This window comes from Apostichopus japonicus, chromosome 13 (assembly GCF_037975245.1).
Source record: "Apostichopus japonicus isolate 1M-3 chromosome 13, ASM3797524v1, whole genome shotgun sequence".
Taxonomy (NCBI): domain Eukaryota; kingdom Metazoa; phylum Echinodermata; class Holothuroidea; order Aspidochirotida; family Stichopodidae; genus Apostichopus; species Apostichopus japonicus.
In genome coordinates, this window is record NC_092573.1 from 2,561,563 (window position 1) to 2,584,212 (window position 22,650).

At 37.1% G+C, this 22,650-nt stretch overlaps 2 protein-coding genes across 4 annotated transcripts in view; one reads left to right on the forward strand and one right to left on the reverse strand.

Annotated features, from left to right (window-relative positions):
* Positions 1 to 6,106: 6,106 nt before the first annotated feature.
* On the reverse strand, positions 6,107 to 12,439 carry LOC139978986 (small ribosomal subunit protein eS17-like). 2 transcript variants are annotated; one of them, XM_071989624.1, is made up of 4 exons: positions 12,311 to 12,439; positions 11,032 to 11,183; positions 9,743 to 9,914; positions 6,107 to 6,322 (listed from the first exon to the last, which is right to left on the reverse strand). In XM_071989624.1, the coding sequence occupies exons 1-4, from the start codon at positions 12,311 to 12,313 to the stop codon at positions 6,245 to 6,247; spliced, it is 405 nt and encodes a 134-aa protein (XP_071845725.1). In that variant the 5' UTR covers positions 12,314 to 12,439; the 3' UTR covers positions 6,107 to 6,244. The 2 variants fall into 2 exon arrangements, with proteins under 2 accessions (XP_071845725.1, XP_071845724.1); XM_071989623.1 differs by having other exon boundaries at positions 12,279 to 12,323.
* LOC139978984 (nonsense-mediated mRNA decay factor SMG5-like) overlaps positions 12,429 to 22,650 on the forward strand; it is a 34,560-nt gene continuing 24,338 nt past the window's right edge. Inside the window, exons 1-9 of one of the 2 annotated variants that reach the window (XM_071989619.1) lie at positions 12,429 to 12,683; positions 14,310 to 14,408; positions 14,879 to 15,002; positions 17,003 to 17,165; positions 18,207 to 18,299; positions 18,785 to 18,953; positions 19,803 to 19,928; positions 20,821 to 21,101; positions 22,151 to 22,294. In XM_071989619.1, coding sequence (XP_071845720.1) covers positions 12,616 to 12,683; positions 14,310 to 14,408; positions 14,879 to 15,002; positions 17,003 to 17,165; positions 18,207 to 18,299; positions 18,785 to 18,953; positions 19,803 to 19,928; positions 20,821 to 21,101; positions 22,151 to 22,294 — 1,267 coding nt within the window. In that variant the 5' untranslated portion in view covers positions 12,429 to 12,615. Of the gene's footprint in view, positions 12,684 to 12,746; positions 12,948 to 14,309; positions 14,409 to 14,878; positions 15,003 to 17,002; positions 17,166 to 18,206; positions 18,300 to 18,784; positions 18,954 to 19,802; positions 19,929 to 20,820; positions 21,102 to 22,150; positions 22,295 to 22,650 lie in introns of those variants that run through there. The other variant, XM_071989620.1, reaches the window with a different exon arrangement.

Here is a 22,650-nt window from a genome sequence, read left to right on the forward strand (position 1 = left end):
ATTATCCGACATAATCGGATGTCGGTTAATCGATTTATTGAGAAGAATTCATCCAACAATATTTTATGAATTATTGTATTGATCAAACTAAAAAAGAAAATGAAACCGTATTTTCAAAGAATACAGTAGTTTAAGGAAAAGACGACCACGCAAATAATCTTCTCTACTATTCTAAAATATCTAGACCTATATTTATTCCACTATCTATCGTGTTTACTGACAAATTTGTCCTGCATGCGTATCAAAAGAAAGAAGGGGCAAAAAGGTCAAAGGTCACAGGTCACAGGTCACATGCAGCAAATGACGTAACCATATTAAATACCCTCGTTGCTAATGTATGTCCGGCTAACCGTCGTGTTATTTTGATACACGTTTGAAAGTAAATTGAAATTGTAAAATAAATTGTAGTAATCTGAGCACAAAAAAATCCCCTCCCCTCCCTCACAAAATGATACAATTAAATTCGAGTATAGGTAACTCGCCAATCCTCGGAAATGAAATTAATGAAATTGGATTAGACTCTGCTGAGTCTGCTCAGCGACGCAAATGAGTCTACTCGCATAAAAATAGGAAAATGCCACGGCTGTTATATTTTCCTCCCTTCCTACATACGCTTCACAGGAACGAATCGCACGAATCGCTCATATCGTGATCATATATGCGTACGGGACCATTTCAGTTTGGGGGGGGGGGCAGAAACTTTTTGCCCGAAAGTTCCCGTGACACTATCTAAGCGGAGCGCCACCATCGGTTGGCGCGTGGCGTATATACAAGAATTATTTTTGGCAAAAGATGCCTCTCAGATTGCCGGAAATGGCCCTTCTGAGGCCTTGCATCTAAACATTCTTTATTTTATAATCTCACGTTTTAGAAATTTTCACTTCCCCAAAAATTGGTAAATTAGAAGAAGAAAAAATGGTAACATCACTTTGAAGGGGAAAAATAGGACAGTATATTTTTTTTGAGCTCCTATTTAGTTACCGTATTTATTATTTTAACACAGTACTCAGCTACCTCCAGAAAAACATACATTGTTCAACGACACGTAGGCGGGATAATGTCGCTGTGTCGAGACTGCAATTTGTCTCACAAAAAAGTATAAAAAATAACAAAGAATACGATAACCTGTACTTCTTGGCTTCTAGGCACTCCCCCCCCCCCCCCCCCCACCATCCATGAACAAGAAAACGTTTCTTATATACACTCATGTCGGGGATGTCTAGGTATACAGTTGACTATAGTTAGACAAATTTTTGATAGTGCAAAAAGCGTGGTAGCCCACATGAGCTGCGCTTACGATGGTGTTACACGGAAATATTAGGGCAACATGATGCTAAATAAAGAAAATCATTAGGCTTATATTAATATTAATGTCACAAAACAAATAACATAAAACGCTCTCCACAGAATTGTCGGGCAAAAATTTGAAAAAGATTCGGGCAAGCTACTGCATATTTACATATACATATATATATTTTTTTCTCCTCTTAGGCTGCCCGAATTTTTCAGGACTTTTGCCCGAATTTCTTGTCCTCTGGAAATTTGGGGGGGGGGGCAGTCTGCCCCCTGCGTTCTCATTTATCTCTGAGCAGGCCTATTGCTTTTGCGACATTTTGAAAGACCTCATATATTTTAGTTACCCTTGAACGGAATTCCATCCAGCGACATAATAGTAGTTAATTTAGACCTGTTAAAACTAAAAAAAATCAGTGTTATTTAGAAGATGATTTGCTATTTTCTAGACAGTTATCTGATGATCATTTTAAGTGCTTACATGCTTTCGTCTTTTAATCTTTAACTTGTGAGACGCCGTGAATAGGACCTCTTTCCCAATACACTTAGTAATCCATAACTTCCTGTGATCTAACAGGGTGAATTATATTGTCAATCTAACTGAAGATAGTTTAATTATCAAATTTGACGTCGAGGAAATTATGGTACATTAAAAACAATCCACAGCGGTGAAGGTGAACCCACTTTGTAAATTGATGGGTAACTTGGCACTGTCGCCTGAACATTGTTAATTACGGGTAACCCGGATGTCATTCATTTCTTTTCATCATAACCTGAAAGTTGGCGTTCAACGTCGTCTAATTAGATGTTGTTATGCACGTATAGACTAGTATTTTAAGTCAGTATATGTTCCCTCATATAGTAACTATTCCCTATGAAGGTATATATGTTACTATATATGCCCGCATATGCTATATATAGTTCGGTAGTAATAACATATCCTATACCGCTATTGAATGGCATAGCCTATACTGGGCAACATTATCTCGTATTGGTGTATACATAGTATACTGTAAGAATATACCCTGTATATTCTACCATATGCATATGGCATGTCATACAGTACACCGGACAGGCAACACACTGTATAAGAAAATTAATATATAACCGATATCATATAACACACCGTATATATATACCCGGTATTCAGTTAAGACACTCTATATATCTGTATAACATGTCATCTATAGTTACATGCCCTATATGTATAACATGATCCATATCAGTAATATTATAGTGTATAGATAGGTAACATATACCAACTTAGTATAGAATAAACCTAACAAATTATTAATTTTCAAGTCTTCCCAACACCCAGCGTCATAGCATAGAACCAGTCTGCACCAGGGACAAGATATATATACCCCCGCTGGTTACTAGCAATTCCACCGCAGTCGTATAATAGAATAATAAGATATATACATCTGCGGAAGGTCAAAAGTTTGTGACAAATTTTCAGCTTCTTATCTCAAGAAAGACTATTTTTTTCAGTTTCTCAATGTTATAAAAGGTATAAAAGACTAAGATTCCTATATTTCTTCAACCTTTACTACTTGTAATACATCTATATATCACTATGATTGGAGTTCGACATACTCTAAATATGACGTCATCGAACATCTTGTAGTTGAATTTGTAATGTTTTCAATGACAACTGCGCTGTTCATTTTGTTCAATAGATATAGGTTTTCGCTAATGCTGCATGATTCTAAAATATGAAATTGTATAGAATTTAACATATAACCGTTATTGAACCACATTGGTCTCATTAACAACACTGTTTTCGTCTATAACAAAAAAAAATGAAAAGAGAAACGTAATGGAAAGTAAGAGGTTTCACCACTGAGTGGCAATTTGACATCACACGTTGACAAAATGGTAACCCCTGACATGACTTTTAAACCACGATATCTCCCCTGAAGCGAAGCAAGATTTTTCTTAGCCTTATTGTAAAGTTTGAAGTTGTTCATCTTATAATACCTATACGTCTCGCGACAGTTGAGTTTGCCTCTCTTGTAACCTAGTGTCATATTGGGTGGTTCCCTTAGCAAGTTTGATCGGGTTTTAGCGTATGGAAAGAGGACATTTCTGACAGATATGTACATATTCATAAGTTTTGTAGGCAAACTTGAAAAGAAGTATATACATACAGCCTGTGTGACAAACATGCGGTTGGTATCGTTGCCAATGACAATAGTGCTAAACATGACGTCACATACTGCAGAATAGATACCTGCAGTCTACTGAAGTGAGTTTAAGATTATGTGTTTGTTTAGTTCTTTTTAGTTGCTTAGGCTTTGGGGGAGTAGCTCATCACTAGCAATTCGCATACTGCAAGATCGACATCTTGGGTTGAATCACACTTATGTTTTGGCATTATGTATGTTGGTTGGAATACAACCAGCTGAGTATAAATGTCATCAATATTGTCTCTATTATACGGTGGCTTAATAGGGACATAGGAAAGAAAAAAACAGAGATAAAAAGGCAAAATTTTGAGATTTTGGGACACTTATTTGTTTCCTATGTCCCTATTAAGCCACCGTACTATTATGCTTATTAAAATGTCAAATAATAATTATTTGTTTGGAAACTTTAAGAAACATTTGAATGTCATTGTAGATCATTTTGAAATCACCTTATCTAACATTCTGGTTGTATGGGAATGAATACATTGGAGAGTTAGAAAAATCAAGGAAATTATTCTGGAAAGCACTTTTTTTAAGGGGGGGGGGGCGGCGGCGTACTTACTTCACTTACTTCATTCAACTGAAAGTATGTTCACATCTGTCACAGAAGTGTCGATGGTTTATTAGAGGCGACAACACGTTTGAGCGGACTGGCATACGACGTCTGAATTGAGGACGCTATATCACAAAATGTTGTAAAATTATTACTATAATGACTTATCTGTAATGATTTAAATCCTCTCATGTGAAACGTCATTAATTTAATTGGCAAATAGCTATGCAGAGGAACATTGGGGCCTTGAATGACGGAATTTAACCATATTAGCCCAGGTGCAACAACCAGGGTCATATCTATGACAGTTGAGGAACTAATCACATGAAACGGTTTCACACGTATGATGGATGGCCTCTTTCCCTAAAGATATGGCTTCCCGAGATGAGCGTATCCTGCCGAAATTTCTCACGCAATGTCAGCAATCCGAATGGCAGTATGGGGTCACTAGCATACATCGGCATATTTACGGTGGAATTGTCAGCCATTTTTAGCTCGTATGTTTACTGATGAAGCCCTGTAATTATTTCTCCCGTTAGCTACAACAAATATATATATATTTATATATATTAGGGCCTCGTATGTACTAACATAATAATATTACTCATGTGGTGTCCGTGATTGATTTAATTGTTGCAACCGAGAGTGAAGTAGGTGGGGGTCCCTAATTATAAAGGGATGAAACTTGACGTAAAATATTTTAAATATGTATCAACTTCGAATGATCAAAAACTGACTGTCAGGCAGTACGCAATTGCTCCACACACCTTACCAAACTTGCCCGTTACTCCGACCATCTCACGTAAATACGGGAATGTTTATTTGAAGGGCAAAGGTGACCAAACAATTGTAACACCAGTGCAGTATGCTCACAGTATTGGATATGATATGTAGAGTGCTCATTAAGCTTGGTGATGTGAAGTACTCTCCTCAGCAGCCCATGCCACCCCAGAAAGATCCCCTAGCTCCATTTAGATGACCTGATCTACACACCTTTCACTGGAGGGGAGGATGGGGGGGGGTTGTTGCTACCATTTAGGTCTACTTTATTCAGTGCTGTATTTATCTTCATTGGTTTAGTTATGAAACTTTTACAAATGTTTTCTTGGAAAAGATTAAAGAAAGACCAGGCTCTGTAGTATTAGGCCTATTCAATGCGGCTAAGTAGAGTATATTCACTCTGTTCCACTAGCATGCTTTAAGGGATCAATTTGGCTAGCTACTCTGACAAATCCAGACAAAAACACAAACCAAACAACATAAGTTACTAATAGCAAGAATCGCTTCAGTTTCTGATACTATACTACAACCATATTGGGGGAGGGGGTATGTAACTGAATACTCCAGCTATAGTGTGTTTGAAGCACAAGTAAGCTTGGCTACTGGCTATGCCCTGATGAATTTGTCCATGTTTGAGCTTGCTTCATAAGCTTGAACAGAAGCCTAACCATCAAATACAGTATTTAATATCCATGGTTATATTTGCAATCGACTAAAAGGAACTTTTTATTCTGGATTTAACTCCTTTAAGTAGACTATACTTTACCAAAAGTTGGACACTACATGCTGCCCCATTAACACATGGTTACAAGATGAGGCTAAGTTTATACTCACTGATATATTGCATTACATTTTGTGCAGTCTGAAAACTTTAGGAAAAGTTTTACCTTTAAATTAACCCTACAAACTTTCAGCATATGCATGAAAGCTCAAACGTTCGCTTGTTCAGTGTAAGAAATTTAATTTAATATAATCGTATTGTGAATAGGTGATTTTGACCCAGTTTAATAAAACTTTAAATCAGTAAACCAGTTTTGGCCCAGTAAATCAAAGGTGAACATTTTTTCTACACAGGGGAACTTGAATTTTGATATAGCGCCATCTTTAACTTCTCTTTGCCCTGTTCAAGATGTTGCAAGATGAAATTGAGCCTGCTTTCTAGCATATATGTTGTGTGACAACAATTTGGAAGCACTCTGAAACTGAAAGAGATTTCCCTGTCTTAATATATATTTTTACAACAAATATGAACTACAGAGATAACAAAAGGAATAATAAAACAGAAACATACTGATGTTTTCCTAATTAGAGGTTTTATTTCTCATCTCATCTCAGAAAAGAGATGTCATGATAAAGTCAATTGTGATAAAGACAAAAGTGAGATAAATTGTTAATCTCAAAGCGACCGATTGTGCTGGATGTGATTGCTTCATTTACTGGGTCCTCTGTTGTAGCCAGTGTTCATGGTTGGTTCCACAACTTGAAGATTGTCAATCTTGTCAAAATCCTGCAGAGAGTCAAACAGATACAACAAAATGATAAATATACTAGGCAAATCAATGACAATTCTTAAGAAAAGACACACAGACAAAAAGGAGAAAATGTTGAATTTGCTTTAGAATAATAAATCTTGATCTGGAGATGTTTCATGTATAAATTTTGAGGACCTGACTCATAGCTGGATGGCATTAATACTTCTCATTAACCCATTTTGCATTACAAATTTCAGCAATAATCATTTTTCAGAGGACAAGGAAACAGAAATGAAAGGGCAATTTTATTAATTCCTCCAGACTTGGGACCTTACCTTAAATGCATATTTCAATGGCTGAAGTTAACAAATTCCTGAAATTTTTGACATCAGTAGGTTCAAACCACATCCTAATAGCATTTTGTATGGCAAAGATATGGCCACAGTAGAGTGACTAATATCATCATGGAAATTCAGCTGAAAATTATTTTGTTTTCTTCAATAATATACAAATCCTTTTTCCACAAAAAAATTATTATTTGACAACAGGATTGCATTTTGATGAATTTAAGGGTACAGAGCACACTGGCAGCTAATCTAACACACATAGATTTGCCCATTCAATAGTTCAGAATACCCAGTTTTCTCAATTAAGCTTATATAACTGTGACAATCTGTATGGCTAATATCCTGCAAACTTTAAAAGAATCTTGGATCTTTGGAAATATGGAGACTTTTTGATGAATTCAAAATGCAACCATTTTGCATGTATGTAATCCTTAACCCAATTTCAATTACATTGCTGTAAGTAACCTTGACCAATCATGGACGTTAAATACGTGGAAAAAGGAAAGAAACGTCAGCCTTTTTAGGAAAACTATTTCAGACATTCCTGAGACATCAGGTGACCATGTGACGTCATTGTTGGTTTACGGCAATCACAACAATAATTTGGCCATCAGTTAGTGTGTAATGTTGTATACTCGAACACAAAGGAGCTGCAAAACCATCAACAATATTACTCCTTTTCCCCACGATATGCCACAATTCTGTGTAGTTGGAGGTTGTAGTAATACCTCAGCCAACAAAAGTATCAGCTTTTTAGCTTTCCAAATGGAAGAACCAACGGTAAACGTCGCAGACTTTGGATAAATATTGTGAAATCCAAGCGGAAAGATTTTACAGCACCTGGCGTGTCTCATGCAGAAAACTTGAGAGTACGCTCAGTGCATTTCAACGAGAGAGATTTGGACCCTGAATATTTGCTACACCACTTCTTAGTCGCCCTGGGTGTCCTTACATGTAACATTATATCAGGCAATTGACCGTGTTATTTACTGTTGGAGATGACTGCATTTAGTACACGTATACACCGTGCCTGGGGCAACACTGTTAGTCCAATGAGTTACAACTGCTGCCGGTGTTGGCTCACACCAAGGGGAAGAAGTCATGTTAGGATTTCATCGCATTTATCCGTTTGTTGTATTCCATTTTGTGAATTTGTGACACATATTTTATATTGCCTATTATGTTTAAAATAAAAATAAAACCATTTTCATCACGCACAAGGCATCATTAGGTCTACTTTTCTGTTCATTTTGCAATCAAATTGTATCACGGAATCAGCAAGCTGCTTGCCTGGTTTACAGTATATTGTACCGTACGTATTGACGCTCTGCTATATAAACGATGCCTCCATTTGAGTGGCAATTTGCATAGACAATAACCCATTTTACTTAATTTCTCCTTAAAATTGTCTTAAATCTAGTTATTTGCTTTCATGTGTTCTCTTTTTTAGCTAATACCTTGTCAAACGTTCGAAATTGGAAGTCAAACACAGTACAATTGTTTGCTATGTATAAACACTAGTGTTTGCACGGGTTATCCGGGTACCCGGGTACCCGCCCGACGTGATACTACCCGGTTCCTAATTTATTACCCGAATCCTAAGCAAAGTGTGATTTAAATTTAAAAAAAAAAAAAAATGGCAAACCGACGGTTAGGCAGATTTCCCATTGACTTAGTGTGGTGTTAGGCTACAATGTGGTAGAAGATAACAGCAATAACGAAGGGGCCCGTTCGACGCGGTACTACCCGGTTCCTAATTTATTACCCGAATCATAGGCCTACGCAAAGTGTTATTGTTTAAAAAAAAAAATTGCAAACCGATGGTTAGGCTGATTTTCCATTGACTTAGTGTGTTGTTAGGCTACCATGTGTTCGAAGATAACAGCAATAACGAAAGCTTTCCATAGATATCTTATAACTGCGTCACAATTTCAGCTAATAAACAGATGGCAAGGCTAGACTGCCCCCATTGACTTAGTGTGGTGTTAGGCAACCATGTGGTTGAACGTAACAGCAATTACGAAAGTATTCCATGGATGTCTTATAACTGCGTCACATCTCCAGCAAATAAACAGATGGTTAGGCTTAGCTAGATTTCTCATTGACTTAGTGTGGTGTTAGGCTACCATGTGGAAGAAATTATTATTTATTCATTCGTTTATTTCAAAGAAGGAAAGGCTGACAAGGAATTTTACGCGATGTTTATGGATTATAGACGGGATAACTAAAAAATAGTAATCGCAAGTGGCTTTTTACTAATCGTTTATTCCAAATGCGATCAAATTGCGCGAATCGCGCAATCTCGTGGCTAATGAGAACCCTGGGCCTGCATAATAGCTAGTAGTAGTATTAAAAACTGTTTAAGAGCTAAATTGGATATCTATATCGTTTGATCCAATAGACCTGCACGAGCTAGCATAAGCAGCGGCGGCAGTGCGATGTTAGTAGTAATGCTAATTATAATTAAATAATTTATTTATTAACAAGTTAATGAAAGAAACAGAAGCAAATAAAAATTATTGAGGGAGGTTTTATACCTTATCTTACACCTACGTATTTGAACATGAAAACATTGTCAGTATCGAATATAATGCATTTATTACAGCATCCAATATGTTATTTCTTGAAAATCGTGATACACGAGGGTAAACAATTTTTTCCGGGTACCCGGATACCCGACGGGTAACGGCCCTCGGGTACCCGGTTCCCGATTTTTGGACCCGTGTAAACACTAATAAACACTACCTAGGTCAGCAATTGATTTTTCGCGGGTATACCACTAATTTGACGTCCCACAGTGAACAGAGGCTTCATTAAGTCAAGCTCTTTTTTCAGACATTCTAGAGGTACATGTCACATGACTACCCAAATTGTCAATTTCCGGGGTCGTTTTTTAATGAGTTTTAGTAGGTTTTCGAAGAAATTTTTAAGACACATGTTGATTATGGGTATGTTAAGTACCAAATTAATGAAAAATTACAAAAAAAAGGTTGGTCTCCATAGTTGATGATTAAAGCTGTAATGGCTAATAGACAAATAGTCATTAGGGTAAAAAATGTTAATGGACATACAGTAAATGAAAACTGCAGAAGCTTTACGTTCACTTACCAGCATTTTCAACATGTCTTTAGTGTCTGGATCAACCTCAATGAGATCCAATTCCAAGGATGACACCTCTGGGACGTAGTTGTCTCTCCTCTCCCTCTCTTCTTCTTGAAGTTTGATGGAGATACCACGGACAGGTCCCTTCTGGATCCTTTTCATCAGATGAGTCACAAACCTGCATGGGTGAAACAAACATTTCCAGATATATTACAAAGACCTCTCCAAACAATCAGTGAGTGATGATAGGAATATTTCCCTCTCAATATAATTTTTACCTGATACATAACCTTTGTGAAATAAAGGCTTCACGAACAGTGTACATACATAATGGTGTAGTTGAGTGTATGCCACTGTTTACAGTTGATACATGAAACGAACAAAGATACTGGCAAACTTGCACACGTGTGCAAAAGCTGCTACCTGGATTGAATCACTCAGCTTTAGCAATTTGTTGCGAACAAATTGTGCTGTATACTTGAGGCACAAATTCATTTATCATTTAAACATATTTGATGGAAATAACTTTGCCTCAGTGGTGTTCACTCATTAATGGGAGACAGTTTGCATTTGAATTATGGCACAGAGGACAAACTCTCTTAAGCAGAGATGGGCAAAGTGCAGGCTACATGTGTCCCTGCACAAACTTTTTTCTGTAGGGCGTGAGGTTTTCAAATCATGTTCATTCAGCCCATTAAATATCAAAAGCAATGTTCTTATCCAACTATTAATTAACTGAGACAATGAATTCACCGAATGACCAAATGCCAGTAAAATCGTTAAAGCAATGGTAGTTCGGATGTCTCTATATTTAACAAAACTAACAGACAATGCCCAAGTTGAACTTTCTGGATTGATAATTCCAATATAATGTAATATTTCAATTTTGCAATCACCTTAAAATGTTGCAGCCTAAGGATTGGAATGAAACTTTCCCCGTGGTTTACAAGATCAATTTCATCCCACCTGTTCTGAAGTAAGAAGCACCACAACACTGAATTGTATAAACTTTCCAGAACAATTTTTATGTTTGTATGTTGTGTATTGAATGATGACAGAGTTGAGATTGAGTAAGCTTCAAAATCTTCAAGTCGCCCCAGCCTAATAACATGGCTTTCATTTTAGAACTTACTTTTCTTCTTATTTGAACATAATTTGAGCAAGGCTACAAGACTGACTTCAAAGATATATTACAAGCATGGATGCAACATGGTGCTATTGCTCAACTATCATTACATCAATTGATGTTAGTGCCTCACTCTTCTTCTTCTTCTTGTTAAAAATGGTTTACATACCCAGCAATCTGGTTCCTCAACCTCTTACTTGGGATGATTGCAATTTCTTCACATACTCTCTTGTTGGTGTGAAAATCCAGGGTCAACTGGGTGTAATACTTCTCAATGATGACCCTTGCAGCCTTCTTGACTGTCTTTGTTCTGACACGCCCCTGGAAAAATGGTAAAAAGGAAAAGGTGACAGTCTGTTGCAGTCAAATATGGAAAGCATAGTACATAGAAAATGCATTCCATTGTAAAAGGAAAAGAAAGTAGGATCTAATGGGAGAAAGCACAGCATTTCCAGTTGGAATGAGGCCTGTTAAAAATGACTTTGCTGTAATGGACTAAAAATTTACCTTGTTATTAAAGTTTCAATTGGGAATTCCCAGAAGAAAGAAAAACTTAATTAACACACAAATAACAACTTGAAAATCAGAACCAAGCATAGGATATTAAGTAGTCTTTCAATCCTGTGCTGAAAATATTATACTAGGCCAAAGATGTTATTTTCTCTTGGCCTGGCAAGAGAATGACTTTTCTGTACAAATGTAATGCATCCCCCCCCCCCCAAAGAAGGGGGTGGGTGGGTAACATCAATGGAACAACAATAACAGGGAAATACTTTGAAGAGGACACAAGCTCAATTTCAATCTTACAATACTTCAAGTTCAAAGTGTCTTAACCTGGGTGGCAAAGGCAGAATGTCCAGAAATATAAAAGCACAAGCTCATATTGGGTACAGGCAACACCATTCACTACTAGGCCCAGTTCAGTGTAACTTAGGTTTAATTCAAATTGAATTTGGCTGGGCTTATGCCATGGTTGGCTCACATCACACACGTCGACCTACCGCAACTGGGCCATCTTGCAATCATTCAACTTCCCATGTTCACGAAGTTGGACTAAGGCTAGGCCTAAGTATAATTTGAAAACAGTAGCAGTACTAGCATAGTCTACTTTCGATTTTTCACAACTTCATACCTGTGCTAATCATGTAAATTCATCTAATGATTCAAAGCCAATGACAATCATTGTAGTGATGAAGCGGTGCAACATAATGAAATGGGCCTAACGTTAGGCCTAAGCTGTGCCTTTTAGGTATACTTTCTCATACTGTTCATTTTACACTGTCGATCATCTGGAAATACTACCAATTTTAAATATTTCGTGACGGAAAAACTTCATGAGATAGTTGGGTTTTCATTTTTGTGTAAGAATTTCGGATAAAAATATTTGAAATAAGGATGATCTAAGAGATATTTTACGATGAATAATTTCGCACATCTAGCAGTCATACCATTTTTGGTGTAGCACAGGAAAAAGAAAGATGGAGGGCAGTGCTTCGCTTAGTCTTTGTGGACCAGCCGCTTTAGTAAAGTCTTTGAACGTGCATGCAAGTTCGTACGGTGCATGGGTGAAATAGAATGTTGTGACCGGTAATCTGTGAAACATCCCTGGTTCCACACTGCACAATGCCCTAATAAGCCGACACTTTTTGTATACCAAAGTAGACTAAAATCATGGAATTCTAATTTACAAAAGTACAGTCTGAGTTGAGTCATACGAAGTTTGGTCCAGCATACTCTTTGAAATTTTTGTGAGATGGAAACCAGCAAAAGTCGAGATAAGTCCCAAGTCGAGCGTCTTCAACATACGCGTAAAGTATACAGGTTGGTTGTTTAGAACTAGCTGATTGTTATGCAGCGCCGTGTTGCATGTTCTCCCGGCCCTAGCTCTTAGCCTTACGGAACTGCATCCTAACTTTGCAGTGGGAACGAGTATGATAGGCCCTGCAATTCTCTAAGTACATATTGCGAAAAGAAGGCTTTATTGTAAGGCAGTGTTGATTCACGAATAGTCACCACAGGGATATGTACTCAGACGAACTAAAAGAATGGTGTAGTGCCCCTTGGGCAAGTGAAGATTCTATAAATGTAGGGATACTACCCATCAATTATAAAAGAATTGAGCCTATCGTGATTGCAATAAGCAGTAGGCTAATACTACCTAGGCCTTTCATTACAGTTAGGCAGCATCAAGGCTCTCAAATAACCAGAAAGAGTAAGCCTTGGGGAAGTGGTGTATTAGAGGAGATCCTTCAGTATCTAGACTAGGCTGTACATTTAAGGCTAGTAAAGTTGTAATGAACCAATTCAATACTTACCACAAAAACGTCACAAAGTAAATATACTCAAATCATACTTTAAAAAGAAGGCTGTGGCTATTCTTACGACTAGTTGTAACAATTATTTATTAACTATTCTTACGACATCGGCGAATTCATGCGCAGTAAAGTAAATAAAGCAACTGCGCATGTAGTAGGGGTAACCCTACCCTAACCCTAAACCCTAACCCTAACCGGAAATTATTGTTACTCCTGGTCGTAAAAATAGTACTCCTGGTCGTAAAAATAGCCACGTTAAAGCAACTGGGCATGCGTAACCGGAAATTATTCTTACGACTAGTCGTAAGAATAGCCACTTTGTAAAAAGAACAGTTGAAAGATGTTGAAAAAGAATTCCATGTAGGGCTAATTGTGGTTGTTATAATGTTATAATGACTGTTATAATGTGAATTGGGAAGTAGCATGGTGGGCTCATAATTGACACACCTAAGGATTTGATTAACGATGTCTATCAACAAAAAATCTAAATCACTCAACTGTATGCGTTATTCATGCAGTTCCTCAGAAATGTAATGATCTCAATATATTTATTGTTCTGTGCTTACCCAACGTACAATTGAGCAGAATATAAGTATACATCCATTGACTTTGGATGCTGTTTGCTATGCTCTGAGCCTCTAAGCTCAGACAGGTCAGGTCCCAGAGAGTAGTTGTATCATATTGAGGTCAGAGTAAGATTTCCAAATGCCAAAAAATGTGCAAAACTTGGGGAGGGTGTTAAAAGCTTTACAAAAACACATCAGTATAATCAGTATATACAGTACCTGAAATGGATTAAACTCATCAAATATGTAACTCTGCTTGACTGCAAAAAGTTTAGGTTGCTTGTATCATTGCTAGTAATATTTGAAGGTGCATCAATTACAAAGGTGCTTCAATTATGAAGCCTTTACTATACACATAGAGTTAACAAACCTTTTGTTCATCTATATAGTGATATGTAAATTGTCATTTGTAAGCCTCAGAAATAAAACAAATTTGGTAACTTTCCTGACTGATTAAAGACCATCAGCATGCAGTTGGGTAAAATCATTGGCCAAAGGATTTGATTAATATCTTCTGAGAATATCATGAGGCCTAAAATTCATGTTTCAAATTGTTCTTTTTCCAGGGCAGCACAAGATTTGAACACAAAGTTTGAAAATGTGATGAGACAAAAACAATCACACAAAGTTGTGTTCGAGAAAGATGTCATCGAGATGAGAAACAAGTAAGTTTAGGCCATGAAGGGCAAAAATAGTCTAACTTTACTTTCTCAATACAAATCAAGGCTGATCTGTGACCTTTGAAGAGAGTAATAAGTTAGTTTGTCATGAAATTATTTTTGCTTTTAAACATGCAAACTGTCAGATCATTTTGCTTTCAAAATTATTCTAGAATTTCTTTAAACTCTTTCTAAATCTCTTTTAATTAAATAGTCAAATTTGATCAAACTCTTTCATTTATGGTACATTACCAGAGGAAGCAAGACTATAAATCAGAACTTAACTTTGCAGTTTATGTCATGGCCAAAACATATGAGATAATGTTACATCAGAACACCTGTAATTAAAGACTTTTCTTGCTTACATGTCTAATTGTTTCCTTGCTGGGGAGAAAACTTTCCAAGGCATTTTGGTCATTGCTTTAGAATTGGTTGTGATTCTGACTTCAGAGACATATTATATATTTTCTTTTCAGACTAAAGGAGTACAGTGAAAAACTGATATTTCTCAATCCCGTTGATTTTGGACGAAAAGCAGAAGAACTCCTGTGGTGGAAAGTATTTTATAGTGTCATTAGTGCTGTCAAGAAAAGCAAAAAGGTAAACTAATTATCTTTATCATATTTGTTAATCTTTTGTTATGAAAATAGTTTTTAATCTTTCATGTGAACCACTGTTCAGTTGCAGTGAACAGCACAAATGCTGAACACCATTTACTCACACATTTTACTTAATATACTTGGTATGTACTCAAAGTCTTCTTTGGTCAGTGCAGCAACCAAGCAGATTACTTGAAGTCAACCAAATGTGGGCAAATTAAAACGTGAGAAAGTTATGTCCAAGGTTACATTAACATTTAACCATGCAACTATGAGATTTCTGTTGTAAGTTATCCCTGCCCCTCCCAACCTTTTCTACAAATCACCCAAAAAAGACAACAAGTAAAAGAGGAAAAAGGCACACACACACACTCACGCACGCAAACGGATGTGTTGCCTTATGCGGGGAACGTAATGTTGGGAGGGCGACCTTTTGTTTCTGTAGTCACTGTGTTGGTTTATATTATCACTTGATTTTTGAGACAGTTAAAACCCAAATGTTCAGCTGCATGCAAACTGTCATGCTAGTTAGGCTTCAGTTACAGTTTCGAAAGCTCGGTGATGAATGTTTGCTAATATTCATTCATTGCTTTCTTCAAAACACACAGGCATTGATCACACAATGTAGACCTATATAAAAAGTTGTGAAAAGGAGGTGAATCACAAAGTAACAACCCTGCTGTACTTGGAATTCAAAGAAGCAATCTAAGCAATCATTTCAGAGCCCTGCATGGACTGCAGAGTAGATCAGTAGAACCATTATACTTTGTGATTAGTTTTCTTTCATTTTCCATTGAGGGTGAAGCATGCAGAGATAAAAAAAATTCAATTTTGAAATTTGTGTTTTGTGAAAGGAGTATAGTTGAAAAAAAAAATGAAATCCTGACTACTAGGATATGAAGTGAATAATGCACCTAAACTAGCTAGTGCTGTGCCGTTTACACGTTTAAACGTGTAAACGAACGGAACATCGTTTAAACGTTTAATAAAACCTGATGAACGTTTAAACAAAACTATGATATCAACTGAAAATTAAATTATTGGCAAATATCGCGTATCAATTCCCATGTTTATTTTGTCTACTACGCAAAATAACAACACAACTTACGATCAGTTGAATCATAAACCGCGAACGTAATCCTACTATTGTTACCCCCCGATGTATCCGGCGATATGAATGGCTTGTATGCAATGCATTTCTGATGTATAAATAACAGATTACTCGGCGCTAATAGATTTTCTACCGGCTTGAATGGCGTACACACTGCTTGCTCTAAGCTTTTTGTAAAAATTACAGATTAATCAGCGATAACAGAGTTTTTAATACGGGCTTTGCAAACTGCATTCTAGCAAACTTGTTCTTTTTTTTTGATAAGGATGAAACTTTTATAACTTTTAAAGGGGGTGAAGACTCGCGCACAAAGAAACGTCTCATGCCGGTAATCTTGACCTGGTTTTGAATGAGGTGTAACAGAGGTGTTAGACACCACTATCGATCCCAAACAATACACACATAACTTGCTACCGTCAGTAATTAGACACTAGTGTACAGTCAATGCATACAGCTACGGTCAATACCCACAACACAGTGTACATACTACATAGCAGCGTGGACATCTCAGGTCTAGATAAAAGATAACAAGGTATCACGTTTCATTACTGTCTGCATTTTGTAGGGACAAGAAGAAAACGTCATTTGCAAGCAACGGAAAGTTAACTTTTTCATAGCGCGGCACGCGGTTTGGGGCGAGTCTTTAATGCCTTTAAGTACTGAAGGTCATAACTAATTTTGTGACCTCATCCATTTGAACGCTTTTTATAGAAAATAATCTATGCGCGATATTTTGAAATGAAACAGTTGAACATCTTTGATCCTAAATCTCCTATAAAGTTTGATGGATAGAAGCACTGATGCATTGAAGCTGTCATTCTGCAAGAAAGAAAGACACTAAATAGAGACACAATAACTTAACAATCAAATTCTTTGTTTGCGCCCTCCAGCACCTACGGTCTGGTTCCAACTTTGAGTGTGCATATCGTACACACCTTATGGCAGCCCAGGGATTCTATCATCACTTGTTGCTTCGAATTCAGAAGGAATTTAATCTTCATCTCAGCTGTGCCATAGATTTTGTTTATTCACCTAATAGAGACTGGGGAGTTGGTAAGTATTTGATACGGTCCAATTATAATATTCCTATTAATATTATTAATCATCTTGAAAGTTGAGTAGATGTACAGTACATTTCATTTTCTGCTAGTCCGTTACATATCAACGTCGAGTATAGCCGACAGTCATCCACGAAGTTATCTATGCACCCTAGGTACATTTGACTACGGATTGTAAAGAAAATGCAATTGTTTTATTAATAGTCTTGGATTAAGACTGGGATTGTGGCTTTTCACTTCAGTATCAACACAGAATATTTCTGCAAGTCAGTTTATTGATGTAAACACAAAACAGGCTGATACAGTACAGCCAGGATTATCTGGACACATTGGGCAGGAGGTTGTTGAGATATGCAAAGATGTTGATTATCAAGTACCTAATACTGTATGTACTTAGCTAGGGGTAATGAATTGATAATTGCTATGCGAAACTGTCAAACTGCAATACAAGTCCCAAAGATGTATAGCAGATGTTTTTGTTAACAGACAAAATCATAGGAATTTATGAGAGACAAATTTCAAAGTCTTCAAATTTGCTATGTACACAAAATTTGAACACTGAACTTATTCCCTGATCAACCCTGTAAAGCAGTGTCAAAATTTTGCAGTAACTGTGTGTGAGTCATCATGGTAACATACAGTATGGTAAACTATGTACTGAAGAAGTGTTGGATATTGGATCCGGAGGATAAAGGCTTGAGTAATCCATGTTTAACTGTTAGCCTGTAAAAACTGCAATACCATTGTCTTTTTTATGGTTATTTTCCAACCACAATATCTTACAACTTCTAAGCTGTGAGATGGCTATTATTTTGTACTACCTATCATCATTTGTTCATCTTTTGCAAAGAACCAAAATGTTGTAAAACATTGTAACTTCATTGTGCTAAATGTGACTGCAGGCTGTGCATCGGAATTTAGAAAGATGAGTTCGTCCATGAGAGTGGCATTCAGTTATTTCATGTTGATAATGTTATTGATGATGGGACTTTGTAAGTTATCTCTCACCATCTCATATCAAAATGTCCTCCCCCAGAGGCAGACGTACATCATGAGAGCAACAATCCTAGAGCAATCACATGGGCAGAGAAAGCTTGCCATAGGTGTCTCATCTACCTAGGTGACCTTGGTAAGTGAACTGGATTCTCAAGAACCCCCCCACCCCCTCCCCCTGCTCTGACCTTCAAACAAGTATAAAACTAAACATGCCTGAAAATAAATCTACTTTACCTTCTTAGAGTTAGCACATTGAACTGAATCTGAAATTCACACTTTTATGTCATAATGTCATGTTTTTCATGTTATGTTTTGCATGTAAACATATCTTGGGTTTCATGTGCTTTGAATGTATCCATTAAACGTTACTGTTTGTTTTTATCTATGTTGTATTCTCAAATACTAGCTTGTTACAGTTGTATCCCCTCTAGAGTAGGTTTGGATATATTTTTGATTGTTCCATCAGCTGTTTTCGCTTGGGTATAGTCTATCGCATGTGAAGTAAATATTTGAAAACTACTTGCAAACATTCTTTTACTTCTCATATTGAAAGTGTTAACTTTGCAAGAATTCTATGAGTAGAACAGAATTTTTTAAATCACTTTTCTTGATATTTAGCTCGTTACCAGAAAGATCTCGACGGCCTGCATGTGCACTACATAGCAGAGAGGTACTATCACCAGGCTCTAGCCCTCAATCCAGAATTAGGTATGCCCCATAACCAGCTGGGAACACTGGCAGGGAACAGTCATGAGGGAGTGGATGCAGCATACCATTACATGAGGTGGTGAGTAGAAACAAACTGCTATAAACATCCTTTAGTGAGTGGTAGGTATTGTTACCATGTCATGCATGTCACCGGTTGAGTGTCGGAATAGGCCCTACTACTAAGAGCTAGCCATCGACTCATGGAAGTGGGGGGGGGGTGGGGGGGTGGGGGGTGGGGTTGGTAGTTTTCCATTAGCGTAGCCTCAGTAGTGAAAGTGACAACTCTGCACGTCTATACTCCTCATCTCTCCCCATCCCATCTCCCCCTACCTCATGCCCCTCTCATGTTCTCCTTCACCTCCCCATAGGTTCCGACCCCCCTTCCTGTATTCCACCTTCCCTGTTCCTGCTCTCGCTCCCCTCCCTCTGCAGAATCTGCCCCATCCAAAGTGTGTACTTCTACTAATGTTCACAATGTCATTTAGGTAATTATTATGATTATTATTACCCCGTTATTTATATAGCGCATAATCCAAAAGTTCTATGCACTTATACTTAACCCTGGTCATTGGTAACTTGTCACACCTACACACCAAAGTGTGCACAATTCAAACAATCTCTCCTGGGGAACCACAGTGCACCACAGCCACGTGTCCCCTGGGGGACTTCCCATAGGGTGCAGCCACAAACCGGCGCACGCAACTATATTTACAAGTCACCTCGCAAGTCCCCATTTATACACCTGGGTGAAGAGAGGCAATGGATATAAAGTGCCTTGCCCAAGGACAGAACGCAATGATCTGGCCAGGGCTCGAACCTGTAATCCTTAGATCACAAGTCCACCGCCTTAACCACTTGACCACAACGGCCTCTCAAATGGTAATGGATTGCTTCAAGTTCTGATGATCTCTGTTGTGTCTTCCATTAGCTGGCTGTATGATGTCCCATTTGAAGGTGCAATAGCAAACCTTGAGAAGTCTTTAGAGAAGAACTGCAAGAGGTTTAAAGAGCTCCCATCAATTCCAAATCCAGACTTACCTCCGGAACTTCTCAGGTATCTATCGTCGGGCTGATTTCTTTTAAGTAACTTTGTGGCTAGGTTTGTTCAACCAAGGTATTCTTCAGATACGTTTTAAAGGAGTAACTTTGTGGTAAAAGTCAAGTCACTGCCAGCAATTTTCCTCACCAGAGTAAGGAACATAAAAGTGTTCAAACTTAGCCATGTTGAAAACTCTAAATTTTGTGTTTTATAAATTACTATGGTCTTTGTGTCAAAGAAACTTCTATACATCTTTTCACTTGTATAGCAATTTGACCATATGTAGGGCATAATTATCATAAAATTGGTCACACACCATACATGTTTGTATGAGTAGAGGAGTGTGAAGATTGCCAAGTTTTCAAGCAGAGCTTTAAGGTTTATGTGTGATGTAAAGAATGTTTGACCTAAAGAATCATGAGATTAAACTAATAAAAACCTTACAAAAGAACAAGAAGAAAAATGATTATGAAAAAAGAAAAAGGTAGTTAAAATTGTCTCTTGTATGTTACATTCAAACAAAACTTTTCTATGAAAAAGAGATAAAAATTATGTTTGTAATTGAGGAAGATTTTTTAGGACATGCATGGTCATTCCACTTTGAAACACCCTTCTCTGTATCAAGTTTCCACTTTTCAAATTCAAGAACAAGAAAAATTTTGTTTTAAGTTTGCCAATTTTTGAATTACTGTTTGCTTAGTCTATAACGTAACGTTACAGTAGTGTTGAAAATATGGCTTGTGCCAGTGACAGAATATTGTTCGTACAGGAAAACTTTTCCCACTGTGATCAGTAGTCAATAAAAAGCTCATAAGGTTTGTTCAATTATATCAAAATTTCCATCTATAAACATTTATCAGTTTAAACAATCATCCAATGTTTTTTTCTTTGTTGCCACATTTCACAGACCAAGGGACATTAAGCACTTCTTGATCCGTTTTCTGCACCTGATCGAAAAGTTACAACCCAGCATGGATATTGGCCAACAAGAGCTGGGCAAGCTGTGTCAGTCTACACTGCACGAGTTTGACAAGTGTATGCTGATGACACAGGACAAATCCCCCCCAGGGCAGGGGGTAGGATTGATGAGGAACGGGGAAGAGACGAGGCTTCACAGCCTCTCTGGGGACATAGTCTTCAAAGTCTTTATGCTGTTGCTGATGACAATCACAAGGTTAAGGAAGAAAGGTGAGAAGGCAGTTCCTCAAAAGGAGAACGTATAAAAAGTTTGTGATGTAGCTTTATCACTAAGTTAATGAAATGTTTGAAGCTGCAAAATGAAAGAAAGGTGGTCTCCTTAAATTTTTGAGCTCTATTTTATGGTTGCCTCTACTGGTAAAACTTGCAATTGAAAATGGAAGGCAATCTGTTCAAGGTTTATCTTTTAGACCTTTGTTCAAGTAATGTTGCTTTCTCCCAAATAATCGAAAGGGAAGGCAAATTTCTTGGAAATTGACAAAGCATGAACATGCAGGTTACAAACAAGGATGAATGGCATTGAATTATAGAATGAATGGAAAATTCTTGTCAGTTAGTTATTAAATAATGTATGGTAGATTCAGAAATCCCCCCCCCCCAAAAAAAACAAGTCCCCCCAAAAAATAAAACTAGCAAAATTCAAGACATATCATACTCTATCAAAGTATTTGGTTTGTTATTTGGAATTGTTATGCTTAAAATAATAAGATAACTTTACAGACTTAAAAAACATGTATATTGTTGTTAATTTAGCTTGTGAGTATTTCTAATTAATTAATGAATTATGTTTTTTATACAATGAGGGTGACATGGAGACTTCATACATTTTCTTACTTCATACTAACTATTTTCCAATAAATTAATGTAGCTGATTGTTTCGGTTGCCAATTTCCAGACATTTTTCCTCAACCGATCAATCATTACTTAAATTAAGACTGCAAATCGATCAAACTAGGACACATTTCTGGATGTTTTCCCACCAAAATGAACATTCAATTGGCAGGTAAAACTGTCATAATTTTATGATTTTTTCGATTCTAACAATCAGTATCGCTCACATAGAGAGAAGGGAAGCAGGGAACTTATCAATGTTTTATTCACAACTTGAAATGAACCTTGGTTTTAGTGTAAGCCAATAAATTGTGCATTATTATGGGACTATGCAGTATATGATAGTACCATGAATTCACCAGAATCAATTTGAAGAAGCTACTTTTAATCAGTAATTTAATCCATCGAGTCGGAATGTTAATCGACAGGTTCTAAGAAGACCACTATGGCAGTAGTATGTACCCTAGCTCTATTTTCTCAACTGCTCGGTCACATCATTGCCAGACTTCAAGCTGAAATTGACGAGATCTTACATCCTCAACAGTCTCAAAATACTCAACCAACTCAGCCAGGTATGTATTGGGAAATAAAAGAAAATCATTTCTAACTTTCGAGATAGTAGAGGATACATCCCCTTACAATACTTATAGTAGAGAATACATCCCTCCCATACTTATAGTAGAAAAAAAACATTCCCTCACAATACTCATAGTGGAGAATACATCCCCTCACAATATTTTATAGTATGAAATACATTCCCTCACAATACTCATAGTAAAAAATACATCCCCTTACAATACTTATAGTAGAAAATACATCCCCTCACTTAATACATCCCCTCACAATACTCATAGTAGAAAGTACATCCCCTTACAATACTCATAGTGGAGAATACATCCCCTCACAATATTTTATAGTATGAAATACA